Source organism: Callithrix jacchus, chromosome 3 (genome assembly GCF_049354715.1).
Source record: "Callithrix jacchus isolate 240 chromosome 3, calJac240_pri, whole genome shotgun sequence".
NCBI lineage: Eukaryota > Metazoa > Chordata > Mammalia > Primates > Cebidae > Callithrix > Callithrix jacchus.
In genome coordinates, this window is record NC_133504.1 from 175,903,514 (window position 1) to 175,918,943 (window position 15,430).

General features: G+C 34.3%; 1 protein-coding gene across 42 annotated transcripts in view; it reads left to right on the forward strand.

Moving 5' to 3' along the window:
• The window catches only part of LCORL (ligand dependent nuclear receptor corepressor like), a 198,332-nt gene that overhangs the window by 47,216 nt on the left and 135,686 nt on the right, over nt 1-15,430 (forward strand). For 38 of the 42 annotated variants that reach the window (XR_013533171.1, XR_013533173.1, XR_013533175.1 and 35 more), the window contains exon 2: nt 13,692-13,757. Coding sequence is in view for 11 of the 42 variants with exons in the window: in XM_035293964.3 (XP_035149855.1) it covers nt 13,692-13,757 (66 nt within the window). In the remaining 31 variants the exon portion in view is untranslated. Of the gene's footprint in view, nt 1-5,963; nt 6,121-13,691; nt 13,758-15,430 lie in introns of all 42 variants that reach the window. The other 4 variants (XM_078367440.1, XM_078367436.1, XM_078367448.1 and 1 more) reach the window with 1 other exon arrangement.

Consider the following 15,430-nt stretch of genomic DNA (forward strand, 5'->3'; position numbering starts at 1 on the left):
GATCTGTTTGAGCAGAAAAACACACTACAGGAATATCACAATCCAATCATAAGTAGTCACAGCAGACTAGACCAGGCTCTGGAAGGAACCTCGGAGCTTGAAGACTGACTTTCTGAAATAAGAGTCAGACAAAATAAAGAAAAAAGAATGAAAAGGAGTGAACAAAGTCACCAAGAAATATGGGATTATGTAAAGAGGCCACACCTATAAATCACTCATTTCTGAAAGGTACAGAGAAAAAGAAAACAACTTGGAAAACATATTTCAGGATATCATTATTTAAAACCTCCCCAAGCTCACTAAAGAAAGCAACAATCAAATTCAGGAAATACAGAGAACCCTTGGAAGATTCTGTGCAAGATCATTCCTATGACACATGATCACATTTTCCAAGGTTGGAATGAAAGAATGTTAAAGGTAGCTGGAGAGAAAGGGCAGGTCACTTACAAAGGGAGCTCCATCAGGCTAATAGCAGACCTCTCAGCAGAAACCCTACAAGCCACAGAGATTCGATACCTATACTCAACATTCTTAAATAAAAATATTTTCAGCTAAAATTTTTATATCCAGGTATACTAAGCTTCCTAAGCAAAGATGAAGTAAGATCCTTTTTAGATAAGCAAATGCTGAGGGAGTTTGATGCCATCAGACCTGCCTTATGAGAGATCTTGAAAGGAACATTAAATATGGAAAGACTATTACCAGCCAATACACGAACACTCAAGTACACAGACAAATGACACTGTAAAACAACCATACAAACAAGCCAGCATAGTAATCAGCTAACAACAGAATAATAGGGTCAAATCCACACATACCAATCCTAATATTGAATGTAAATGGGTAAAATGCACCATTTAAAAAGCAGAGAGTGGCAAGCTGGATAAAAACGCAAGACCCAATGGTATGCTATCTTCAAGAGACCACCTCACATACAGTGACATACATAGACTGAAAATAAAGGGATGGAAGAAAACCTACCAAACAAATTGAAATGAGAAAAAAGCAGGGGTTGCAATCCTAATGTAGACAAAACTGACTTAAAACAACAAAGATGAAAAAAGGCAAAGAATAGCATTAAATAAGGGTAAAGGGTTTAATTCAAAAAGAAGACCTAACCATCCTAAATATATATGCACCCATCAGAGGAGCACCCAGATTCATAAAGCAAGTTCTTAGAGACATAAAAAGATACTTAGACTCTCCCACAATAAAAATAGGAGACTTCAGCACTCACTGGAGGGTATTAGATCATTGAGGGAGAAACTTAACAAAGATATTCAGGACCTGAACTTAACATTGGACCAGATGGATCTGATAGACCACTATGGGACTCTTAATTCCAAAACAGCAGAGTATACATACTTCTCATCACCACACAGCACATACTCTAAAACTGACTGCATGATTGGACATAATACTATCCTCAATAAATGTGGAAGACACAAAATCATACCAAAAACTCCTGGGTCACAGCTCAATAAATATATAAATTTAAAACTTAAAAAAAATCACTCAAAACCATGTAATTATGTGAAAATTAACATGCTCCTGAATAGCTTGTGAATAAATAATGAAATTACTTTTGGATAAATAGCAAAAATTAACAAGTTCTTTGAAAGTAATGCAAAGAAAAATGCAACATACCAGAATCTCTGGGGCACAACTAAGGCAGTGTTAAGAGGAAAATTTATAGAACTAAACGCTCACATCAAAAAGTTAGAAAGACCTCAAATTGATAGCCAAACATCACAACTAAAAGAACTAGAGAATCAAGAGCAAAGTAATCCTAAAGTTAGCAGAAAACAAGAAAGAACCAAAATCAGAACTTAACTGATGGAGATTGAGACAAGAAAAAGCATTCAGAAGATCATTGAATTCAGGAGTTGTTTTTTGAAAAAATTAATAATATAGGTCACTAGCTAGGTAATACAGAATAGAGAAGACCCAAATAAGCACAATTAGAAAAAACAAAGGGAATGCTACCACTGACTCCATAGAAATGCAAATAACCATCAGAGACTACTACAAACACCTCTATTCATACAAACTAGAAACCTAGAAAAGATGGATAAATTTCTGGCCACATATATCCTCCCACAACTGAACCAGGAAGAAATTGCTGCCCTGAAGAGACCAATAATGAGCTCCTAAATTGAATCAGTAATATATACCCTACCAATCTAAAAAAGCCCTGGACCTGGTAGATTCACAGCTGGATTCTACCAGTTATACAAACAAGAGCTAGTACTGTTGCTACTGAAACTATTCCAAAAAATATAGGAAGAGGATCTCCTTGATTATCTTGATACCAAAACTTGGCAGAGACACAACAACAAAAGAGAACTCTACGACAATATGCTTGATGAACATAGATGCAAAGATCCTCAACAAAATGCTTGGAGACTGAATCCAGCAGCACGTGAAAAACCTAATACACCACGATCAAGTAGGCTTTTTTCCTTTCATGCAAGATCAGTTCATTGTATGCAAATCAGTAAGTGTGATTCATCGTACAAGCAGAACTTAAGACAAAAACCACATGATTATCTCAACAGATACAGAAAAGGCTTTGGATTTATTGATTCAGTTTTCCTTCTTGTTAAAAACTCTCAGTAAAGTCGGTATTGAAGGAACACACCTCAATATAGTAAGAACTGCATATGACAGACCCACAGCCAACATCATACTGACTGAACAAAAGCTGGAAGCATCACCTTTGAAAACTGGTGCATGACAAGGATGCCTTCTTTCACCACTTCTCTTCAACATAGTATTGGAAGTGCTGGCCAGAGTAGTCAGGCAAGAGAAAGAAATAATATGCATCCAAATGCAAAAAAAGAGAAAGTCAAACTATACTTGTCTGTAGATGACATGATTCTATATCTAGAAAGCCCGATAGTCTCGGCCCAAAAGCTCCTTCAGTGGATAAATAACTTCAGCAAAATTTCCCAGGATACAAAATCAATGAACAAATGTTACTTGCATTCCTGTACACCAACAGCAGTGAGCCAAGAGCCAAATCAGGAAGGCAGTCTCATTCACAGTTGCCACAAAAAGAATAAAATACCTAGAAATACAGCTAACCAGGGAGCTGAAACATCTCTACAATGAGAATTACAAAACACTACTCACATAAATCAGAGATGACACAAATAAATGGAAAAACATTCTGTGCTCATGGATAGGAAGAATCAATATCATTAAAATGATCATTTTGTCCAAAGCAATTTACAGATTCACTGCTATTTCTACCAAACTGTCAGTAACATTTTTCACAGAACTAGAAACAACTGTTTGTAAATTCATGTGGAACCAAAAAAAGAGACTGAATAGCCAGACAATCCTAAGCAAAAAGAAAAAAGCTTAGAAGCATCACATTACCTGACTTCAAACTATACTGCAGGGCTACAGTAGCTAAAACAAGTTGGTACTGATACAGAACCAGATGTATAGACCAATTGAATGGAATAGAGAGCACCAAAATAAGGCCATACACCTAAAATCATCTAATCTTCAACAAAGCTAACAAAAATAAGCAATAAGGAAAGGACTTCCTATTCGTAAATGGTGCTGAGATAACTAGCTAGCCATGTGCAGAAAATTGAAACTAGACCCCTTCCTTACACATTATATAAAAATTAACTCAAGATAGACTAAAGACTCAAATGTAAAACCCAAAACCATAAAAAAACTCTTGAAGATAACCTAGGCAATACCATTTAGGATATTGGCATGCGCAAAGACTTCATGACAAAGATGCCAAAAGCAATTGCAATGAAAGCAAAAATTGGCAAATGGGAACTAATTAAAGAAACTGCACAGCAAAAGAAATTGTCAACAGAGTAAAGAAACAACCTGTAGAATGGGAAAAAATAGTTGCCAACTGTGCGTCTGACAACAGTTTAATTTCCAGCATCTGTAAGGAACTTACTTAAATTTACAAGAAAAAAACAACTCCATTAAAAAGTGGGCAAAGTGCCAGGTCTGGTGACTCACGTCTGTAATCCAAGCACTTTGGAGGCCAAGGCAGGCGGATCACCTGAGGTTAGGAGTTCAAGACCAGCCTAACCAACATGGTGAAACCCTGTCTTTAAAAAAAAAAAAATGGGCAAAGAACATGAACAGACACTTTTCAAAAGAAGATGTGCATACAGCCAAAAGTATATGAGAAAAGCTCAATATCACTGATTATTGGAGAAATGCAAATCAAACTACAGTGAGATAATATCTCACACCAGTCAGAATGGCTATTTCTAAAAAATAAAAAAATAACATGCTGGCAAGGCTGCAGAGAAAACAGAACATTTACACACTGTTGGTGGGAGGATAAATTAGTTCAACCATTGTGGAAAGCATTAGGTCAGTTCCTCAAAGAGCTAAAAGAACTACCATTCAAACCGGCAATCCCATTACATGGTATATACCCAAAATAATATTAATTATTGTATTATAAAGATGCATGCATATGTTCATTGCGGCAGTTGCAGCACTATGCACAGTAGTAAAGACATGGAATCAACCTAAATGCCCATCAGTAATAGATTTGATAAAGAAAATGTGGTTTATGTATACCATGGAATATTATGCAGCCATGAAAAAGAACCAGCTCATATCCTTTGCAAGGACATAAATGGAGCTGGAGGCCATTATCTTTAACAAACTAATGCAGGAACAGAAAATCAAATACCACATATTCTACCATGTAAATAATGAGAACACATGGATATGAAGAGGGGAGCAACAGACACTGGGGCCTGCTTCAGAGTGGAGGGTGCAAGAAGCAAGAGGATCAGAAAAATAACTGTTGGATATTAGGTTATCACCCAGATGATGAAATAGGCTGTACACCAAACCCCTGAGACATTAGTTTACCTATATAACAAACCTGTACATGTACCCCTTAACCTAAAATAAAAGTAAAAAGAAAAATAAGAAAAGCCTGGATGACTCTAGCCTGTCATCTAGACTAGAGTGCAGGAGCATGATCATGGCTTAGCTCACTGCAGGCTCAACCTCCTGGGCCCAGGTGATCCTCACACTTGAGCCTCCTCAGTAGCTGGGACTACAGGTACATGCTACCATCCCCAGCTAATTTATATATTTATATATGGGGTGGGGAGGGGTTCACCTTATTTCCTGGACTCAAGCAGTCTGCCCACCTCTGCCTCCCAAAGTGCTGGGATTACAGTCATGAGCCACCATGCCTGGCTAAAGGAGAAATCTGAACATAGAATATTTGAAAATATGCTAAAACAATAATCAGAGAACTGCAAATTAAAATGATAATTTTGTTTTTGTGTGTTGGACAAATGTGATGTCTGATGATAACGACTTTTGGTGACCATTTGGGGATAATAGGAACTCAAACATTGCTGATACGATTGTTAAGGTGATTCAGCCATACAATGCAATATTGATTGTGGTAAAGTTTAAAGTATTCATACTCTAGGGTTAAGTAATCTTACTTAATGATTTCTACCCAGCAGAAACTACAAGTTGGACAGGATAAGCCATTTATGAAAGGTTTCAATGCAGCAATGTTTGTGATAACAACAACAAAAAAATCACATAGCTTTCAGTAGGGAAATGGATAACTTTATGTTCTTATACAAATGAACCCTACAGTATAATCAGTCTTAAAGAACTATGAATTTTGGTCTTTGGAAGGGTTGAGTTATCTAAATTAGTGTTTTCTACCCTTTTTGGCACCAGTGACCAGTTTCATGGAAGACAGTTTTTCCATGGACAGGGGGCATGGTTTTGGGATGAAACTGTTCCACCTCAGATCATTAGGCATTAAGAGTCTCATAAGGAGTATACAACCTAGAATACCTCATATGCAGAGTTGATAATAGGGTTTGTGCTCCTATGAGAATCTAATATGACAGGAGGCAGAGTTCAGGAAGTACTGCTCGCTTACTGGCTGCTCAGCTCCTGCTGTGTGGTCCATTTCCTAACAGGCCACAGACTGGTACTGGTCCACGGCCCTGAAGGTTGGGGACTCCTGATCTGGATCAACCTTTCTTCTAGAAACAGTGAAAAGTGCTGGATTTTTAAAAAGTTAAAAATGGCCAAGAGCTAAAAAGACAGTTGAGAATACCCAAGCTAATTTTAGAGGTAAGTAGAAAATCAGAGGTAAAAAGCTGCTTAAGCTCGATGTCTTTTGTTAGTACCACATATCTGTGCTTTCATGGCTGTGTAGGCAAGAAGATCAGAATTCTAGGGCCATAGCCTGTCCAAATAGTTCTATGGGAGATTGTCTTTACATAAAGTTGCGAATCAAAGGGTTATGTTTTAGGATAAGAGCAAGTAGATCTAAATCCTCTTGCCTTTCCCCAGTCCCAGAAGGTTGCCTTGGTGATGATCACAGTGGGAATAGAAAAGGTAGAAAAATATCAAATATTGAACTTGCCATAGACCTGTCCTCTAGTAGATCTGTAGCCTGAGTTAATCAAGGAACTTCAAGCCATGAAATTAGTTTGAAGCAAGTATGAGTTTCCTATTAGTGTGCTAACGAATACCACAAGTTTAGTGGCACATGACAAACTTCGTATCTTACAGTTCTGGAGGTCAGAGGTCTGAAATGGGTTTCACTGGGCTAATATCAAACTGTAGGCAGGGCTGTGTTCCTTTATGAAAGCTCTAGGCCAGAATCAATTTTCTTAAATTTTTCAGCTTTTACAGACTGCTAGCACGGTCTTCTTTTATTTCTAAAGCCAGCAGTGACTGGTTGATTCTCTTTCACAATTTCGTCTCTCTTTTTCTGACTCCTCTGCCCACTTCTTCCCCAGTTTAAGGACTCTAAGATTAAGTTGGATCCACCAGGATAATATTACTTTAAGGTCAGCTGTTTAACAACCTTAATTCGATCTGCAGCCTCTTTCCCCCTTGCCATGTAGCATAATTTGCTCAAGGGCACTGGGTGTTAGAACTCTGGAAGACAGCACTTCCATTCTAGCCTTAGGAAATCTGATCATTTGAGGACAAAAGTCAGTAAGTAGTGAATTAATTGCATGAAGAAACAAATCAAGATGTTGACTTGTCAAGAGGCATCAGACTGCAGAAACAGACTTATTCAATAAAAAGTTGAAATGATTAGATACCAATTTAATTTTTTAATACTGATTTTGTAATATTTAATATTTAAAGAAATAAATGACAGACCTAAATATCTGCAAAGTATGGAGAGCTATTAAAAAAGTTTTTAAGTTTTAAAAAAGAACAGAATAAAGCTTAAATAAATTAAATTGCCGAATCTCTGCCTTCGGTGTATTGTGAGTGGCTGGAATTTATGAGGACATTGTACCAAAAAGGAGAGAGCTGCACAGAGAAAGAGCTCAAGAAATCAGCATGCAGTGTCTTTAATCTGGCTGAAAACCAGTTCGTGTGTGTAGGGTGACATCCATAAAACCTGACAAATAACACCTTTGGGAAAGCACAGTTTCTGGGACCTATAATGCTAACAATTTTCAGAACTTATACTGGGCTGACAATCATTATTCAGGTTCCCACCACCCAACTGAAACCAAGAAAGCTAAACTTAGTAATGGAAAAGTTTTTCTGCTTCTCCCTTAAAAACTTTTTTTCTTTGAGACAAGGTCTTGCTCTGTTGCCCAGACTGGTGTGCAGTGGGGTTATCATAGCTCACTTCAGACTCCAACTCCTGTCTCAAGCTATCCTCCACTTCAGCCCCCCAATTAGCTAAGACTGTAGGTGTGTACCACAGCACTGGGCTAATTTTCTTATTTTTTAAATTTTTTGTAGAGAAGGGGTCTCACTTTGTTGACCATGCTATTCTCAAACTCCTGGTCTCAAGCAGTCCTCTTACCTCAGCCTCTCAAAGTCCTGGGATTATAGGTATGAGCGACTATGCCCAGCCCCTTAAAAACTTTCTTTAGAAACCTCAAAATGAACTTTAACTTAATGTTCCTGAATAAACATGGTCTGCCTCCCTTTAAAAGTGGGGAACCCAGCCCTCAATGTTAAATTTCACAATGTCTGGCATTCAAGCAAAAGTGCTAGATATGCAAAAGAGCAGAAAAATATAATTTATAATTGAGAGAAATATCAATCAGTAGAAATAGAACCAGAAATAATATATGATAGAAATTACAAAGAAGTATATTAAAACTGCTATTAAAGTTTGCTCAGTTATGTTCAAGGACTGAAAGGATAACATGAACATAATAAGAGGGAATCGGAGGATTTAGGGTAGAGATAAATGATTCACTACATCAAATAGATATCATTACAGAACAATAAAAAGATCAGTCCTCTCACACCATTCACAAAAGGCAATCAAAATGAGCCACAGACTTACGTGTAAAATTTGAATCTCTATAACTTTTAGGAGAAAGCCTTTTCATCCTTGGGGTAAAAATACTGATTGTTAGAGCAGGAAAACCACCATAAAGAAAAACTGGGTGGTAATCAAAATTAACTACTTTTGTTCTTTGGGAAACACCATTAAGAAAATAAAAAGGCAAACAATAGACTAGGAGAAATATTCACAACATATTATTAGACAAAGGAATTGCATACAGAATATATTTAAAAACAAAATTGGAAAGGCTCTTATAATACTATGATAAAATGTCTAAAAACCGAATTAAACATTGTACAAATGATTTGAACAGAGATATCTGAATGCCAGGAGCCTGTAAAAAGATGGTCAATAGGGAAATACAAACTAAAATTATATGGAGACATGAGGACATTATAATATTTTCTACAAATCACTCTTTTTTTTCTTTTTAAAGAAGAAAGCCGACAGAAGAAAAATACAACTAACCAAGTGATGATTGGGATGTGAATCAGCCATGGTAACTTTCATATATGGATGGCAAGTGGCAGGAATGTAAAATGATGCAATCACTTTGAAAACAGTTTGGTTTCTTAAAAAAACTAAATGTAATCCTACTGTATAACCCTACAATAACACTGTTAATTATTTACACAAGAAAAATGAAAACATATATGTGAATAAATAAAAAATTGTAGTATATCTAATATAATGGAATATACCAAGAAATAACAAACTAATGATAACCAGCAACAATACAGATAAAGCTCAGAATTATTCCATTGAATGAAAAAGACAAGCACCTTCCAAAAGAGAGTCTGTTCTGTAAGATTCTATTCTCACAAAATTCTGGAAGAGAAAAACTAATCTGCCGTAGACACCAATGTAATTCTGCAGATTTAGTGAGCTCAGCGTACCCCAGGAAAACCATGCCAAGACATAATCATCAAACTGCTGAAAGTCAGGGATAAAAAGAAAGTCTTAAAAGCAGCCAGAGAAAAAAGGCAAGGCACATTACATATAGAAGAATAAAGGAAAGAAAGACTGTAAACTGGCTAGCAACTATGCAGACCTTTAGACACTGAAACATGTCTTCATTGTACCAAAAAAATTGTCAACCTACAACTTTATACCCCCAAAAAAATTTTTTTTTATTGAGACAACTGATTTATTCTCTAAGAAAAACAGTAGGTAAAAGAAGATCTTTAAGCATAGATCTACAAACACACAAAAAAGTGACATTGTGAGTAAATTTAAAATACTTTCTTATATTTTAATATATTTAAAATTATATTTTAAGTAAGTTATGTATAATGAGATTTATAACAAGCAGATGTAAAATATATAACTATGGCACACAGGATGGGTCGGAAGATGAATATGTACTGACTCTTACGTACTAAGTGGTACTATAATATTTTAAAGTAGAAGATGGTGAAAAGCTAAAATGAATATTGTAAACCTTAGGACAAGCCCTAAAAAAACTAAAGGAGGTATAGCTATTAAATTTATGGTGGCAACAAAATGGAATAGAAAGTTTGTACAACAAAATGTACAAACTTCTCATTTAACTTAAAATAATATTATGGATTGGAGAATGGGGAAGGATGTATAACAGAGGCAATAAACAGAAAGCAAATAAGGTGGTAGATGTAAATCCAACAATTTCAATAAGCACATTAAATTTTAATGGTCTAAACACTGTCCTTAAAAAACAGATTTTTAGAAGATAAAAATGCAAGATTCAATTCTGTTGTCCACAAGAAACTAAATGTGAATATAAAGACAGGTTAAAAGTTAAAGAATTGGAAAAAAATACATAATGAAAATGCTGCTAATCGTAAGAAAGTTGGTGTAGCTGATATAACAATAGACACAGTAGAATTCAGAACAAGAACAAGGAGGAGCATTTTATAGTGATGATATGAATTCACAAAGGAGACATAAAAATATGCAATATAAATGCACCCCCTAACAGAGCATCAAATTACATGAAGCAAAATTGGCAGGATAGAAGAAAGGACAGAAAATCATGAAAGAAGACTTAAAGAACATTATCAATCAGGTAATCCTAATTAACATTTATAGTACATTCCTCCCAATGACTACAGACACACATTTTTTTCATGTTACATGGAATATTCGCCAGTGTAGATCATACGCCATCCATAAATTGTCAGAAAACTTAGAATGATTGTAATCTTACATGTTTTATAACCACAAAGAATCTGGCCGAATTCAATAACAGGCTGACTGTGGTGGCTCACACCTGTAATCCTAGCGCTTTGGGAGGCTGAGACGGGTGGATCACCTGAGGTCAAAAGTTCAAGACCAGCCTGGTCAATATGATGAAACCCCATCTCTACTAAAAATTCAAAACATCTGGGCATGGTGGCAGGTGCCTTTAGACCCAGCTATTCAGGAGACCGAGGCAGGAGAATTCGCATATACCTGGGAGGCAGAGGTTTCAATGAGCTGAGATCACACCATTGCACTCCAGCCTGGAGGACAGAGTGAGACTTTGTCTCAAAAACAAACAAAAAAGAATTCAGTAACAGAGAAATATTTCTGAGCACCACCTAAATATTTGAAATTAAACAACACATTTATATCCTATGGGTAAAATAAGACATCATACGGGAAATTATAAAGAATTTGAACTAAATGAAAATAGACAGTATATCACAGTTTATGGGATAGAACTAATGTAGTGAATAGAGGGAAATTTATAGCTTTAAATGCTTTTATTGGAAAAGAACAAAGATCTCAAATCAATGATCTAGGCTTCCACCTAAAAAACTTAGAAAAATAAATTTGAGTGAAAATAAAAAATAATTAGGAAGAAGGATATAAAGAAGAAAGGGCAGACATTTAAAAAAAAACCATATTAACTGAGTGATCAAGAAATAAAATAATTGAAACCAAAAGTTGATTTCAATCAACTTTCAATTTTTAGTAATTTAGAAATTTTAAAATTTAGAAAAAGGAGAGAAAATACCCAAACTGTTTATTGGGAATGAAAGAGGGACATGACTACAGATTCTTAAAATATTAAAAAGATATTAAGATAATCTTTTGAATAACTTTTTACCAATAAGTGCTATAATTTATACAAATGACCAGAATTGCATTAATAAGAAATAGATAACGTGAATAGTTTTTTATTGATTTTTAAAAACTGGACTTATGATTAAAATTTTACCACAAAGAGAGCTCCAAGTCTGATTAATAATTAATAAATGTTTTAATACACAAACTCAAAAATTGGAGAAGGTTGGATCATTTCCCAGTTTGCTTTATGAGGCCAGCATTACCCTGTTACCAAAACCAAATAAAGACATTACAAGAGAAAAGATGCTTTGGGATATTCCAGGCACTCAGAAGGGTACAGGGTACCATTTGAGTTGATGGAAATAGTGTCTGCCTTGGTTGTGTTCTTGGCAAAATGAAAGAATGGATTTTCAAAAGCTACTGAACTTTATTTTTAAAATGTGTTATATGAAAATTATACCTCAATAAAGTTGACATTTTTAGACAAAAAGATGTATTAGTCAGCAAACTGAACCCTAAGAATTTCATGAAGTGGAATATGTAGTAGAAGAAATTGACCAAAATGCGTTAAGGAAAGCTAAAGAGACATAAAGAGAGGTAGTGACATGTAGACTATAATGAGACCAACTAATACACTTTTAATCAGAATCTTAGGAACTGTGTTATCAGCAATAGATGCTCACAGGTGTGGTAATATATATATATATATTTTTTTTTTTTTTTTTTTTTTTTTGAGACGGAGTTTTGCTCCTGTTACCCAGGCTGGAGTGCAATGGCGCGATCTCGGCTCACCGCAACCTCCGCCTCCTGGGTTCAGGCAATTCTCCTGCCTCAGCCTCCTGAGTAGCTGGGATTACAGGCACGTGCTACCGTGCCCAGCTAATTTTTTGTAATTTTTAGCAGAGACAGGGTTTCACCATGTTGACCAGGATGGTCTCGATCTGTTGACCTCGTGATCCACCCGCCTCGGCCTCCCAAAGTGCTGGGATTACAGGCTTGAGCCACTGCGCCCGGCCGGTAATATTTTTGAAGCACGTTAATTACAGAAAAATAGAATGTCTTCTACTCTAAAATACCATAACCCTCTGTAGAAGAGTTTAGGCTTAATCTGTCTGAGAATCTACCCAATATGAAAGTCTTTTTTATGGCATTTTTGAAAGCTTGCTCTGGCAGTAGGTAGTTCATTCAGTTTTTTACCTGGAAATTTCCACTCAAGGGAATTAGTACGGTCATTTTTCAAAAGATTTTATTCATTACATACTTACCAAGTACCATGATAGCTACCTTACTTTGTGAAATCAAAGGCATAATTAGTTGTAAGATGCATCAATAGTTCATGTTTTATTAAATGAAAATTGGTGGCTACCTTTTTATTATGACAGTAGATTCTAAGATGAGTCTTGATTTTGAAGATACTAATGTTTTTCAAAAGCATCTTGTAACTTATGAAATATTTCTGTGGAAGTATTAGTGGTGTTTTACAATTTAGGAATGCCACTGAGAAAATCTACTTTTTCTTTGATTTGTAGGGTCTGTCATGGCATGTTTAATTTTTTCCTCCCAAATCCACACACAGCTTACATTAGTTCCTTTTCTTGGCTTCTCAATTATTTTGCCATCAGGATCGTATTTTTCTTTAGATGTCTGTAGCTGATTGTTGCTTAAAATTAAATATGTTGCTGACTTCAAAGTAGAAATTGTAAAATCTTAAAACCAAAATGTCCAGAAAGTGAAATACCTGGGAAATTAGTGCACTAGGTTTTGTTAACTTGACAAGATTTTTCAGTAAATTTTTTTTTTTACCTAAAATTTAGGGCAGTCCATAGCCATGACCAAATTGTTGTGTTTTAATTTTTACAAGTAAGTTTAAATTTTATACATCATATGTTTAACAGAAAGATTTCTCTCTATTGACACTCACTTACTCATTCTTGTAATTAAGGTTAAAGATGATATTTTTTTAACTTTACTTTTTTAAAACAAATGTAAACAATTATATGTCTTCTAATTATTTTTCCCCTCTCTACAAGATTATTACATATGAAATCTGCCCATAATGTTTTACCCAGAAATAGTTCTAAATGATAAAGTTGTTGCTTTAGTAGTGAATATTTACATTTTGATACTTTAATTTCTTTACATTCATGTAATTTCTGGTAGTCATTGTGTGACTATTGTGTTGTATATTGCCAAGTTCAGCTTAATTCAGCTGGAGGAAAAGTGCTTATGATATGTTAAATTAATTTGCTGATTGATACAGAATTTATTGCTTTAAATTATTGTATAATAAAACTTTTCTAGTAGTTAATACACTTTTCTCTCTTTAAAAACACAGGTTTTGAGAGTATTTTAGAAGGGCTTTATGGACCACGGCTACGAAGAGACCTCAGTTTATTTGAAGGTAATTTTTTAAATTTTATTTAAAAATTTTCACTTCCCACCCTGTTTAACAAATGAAAAATTGTTGTTCTATACTAACTTTATATTAAATATGAATTATGATCCAAATATTTGTATTACATGTCATAGTTTTTAAAAATTTTGTACACTAAATCAAAATAGAAAATGAAGCTTGTTTTGGGGTCAGTGATGTAATTTAGTTTTCGTTGTTTTATAAATTCCATGCCCTAACCTATTCTTAAATAAGATTGAAATAAACCAATTAAATGTTGAGTTAAGTAATTGCTTAATCAAATTATTAAACTTTAATTGAATTATTTAATTTATTCAATTTAAGTAAATGTTCAATTGAATAATTGTCTTCTAAAAAGTTATCACCCAAATTGTTACTTTTGTTGGTTCTTTTAATATTTGTCTTAGTGAAACACTTGTGATTATTGGGAAGGAAGAAACTAGGGCTAACTGAACTAATATATTGGCTTCCTTTTATTTGTTTTTGTCAGGACATCTCTTTGTAATATCTGAAGAGCTAGAGTTGTAAAACATTTTTTAAATAAGAGAGTTTATATAGAAGAATATTGAGTGGAAGTCAGGAGATTAATTTTTTCTATATTTTACTCAGTTTGGCAGTCACTTAAATCTCTGTAAGGTCAACATATTTCTAATCTATAAACTTGGTTCTTCACTAGCATAGTTTTCAAAAATAAGTAGAGCCTTTGTTGCTATAGTTCAAGGGAGAAGTGTTCTTGGTAGTGATATTGGTAGTAATGATGCTGATACTGATCAGTTAAAAAATTTTTTTTAACTTGAATACATTTCTTACTACATGTGATTTGCTTTGATTTTTCTTTTCAACTATTAATCCAGGGGATATTACTAAGCAATAACTTACAAGCTTTTCTTAATATGGATTTTAAATATTGAGTACAACTTATTATTTTAGGATTAGATTGTGTTCCCAAAGTGTTAACATCATCCTTATAAAATTTTTTTGTGATTACCATTATATTTTATACAATTTAGGCCAAAAAACAGGTTTACTATCAGATTTAAAGTAATTTATTTTTAATGATAAAATCTAATGTTTTTAAAGTATGGTTGGGAAAAAAGACTTGTGTGTATTAATACAATTTTGAGCGCCTATGTATTACTAGTACAGCCTTTCTAAAAGAAAGTTTTATCAATAAATATTCAGAGCTTAAAAAATAATACATACCTACACTGTATTTTTACTTTTAGGTATCACAAGAAAATAACCAGATGTATTCTATATGAAGCTGCTCATTCTATTTCATTTAAAGTTGTTTCTAGGTTTTGTTTTTGTTTTTTTGCTATTATGTATTAAAAGTAAGGGACTATTTATAATAAATTGTTTTATATTTATAATTGGAATATATGCAGGTATTAACAGTTATGTTGTTGAGTTTATTAATGATGTGGAAGAATTGTTAGGCTGAAGAAAAGCAAGTGCAGTGTATATATACTGTATTTTGACTCATCCTAGTTTTGTAAAAAGAAACAACAACAACAACAAAAAGAAAAGTACGTATCTTTTTGTTGTAAATGGACTAGAAAGAAAAGACTAAAATGTTCCTGGCAGTTACATTTGAAATATGGTTTATGGATAGTTTTGCTTTCCTTTTATATATGTGGCTTTTTCTAAAATCAAACATG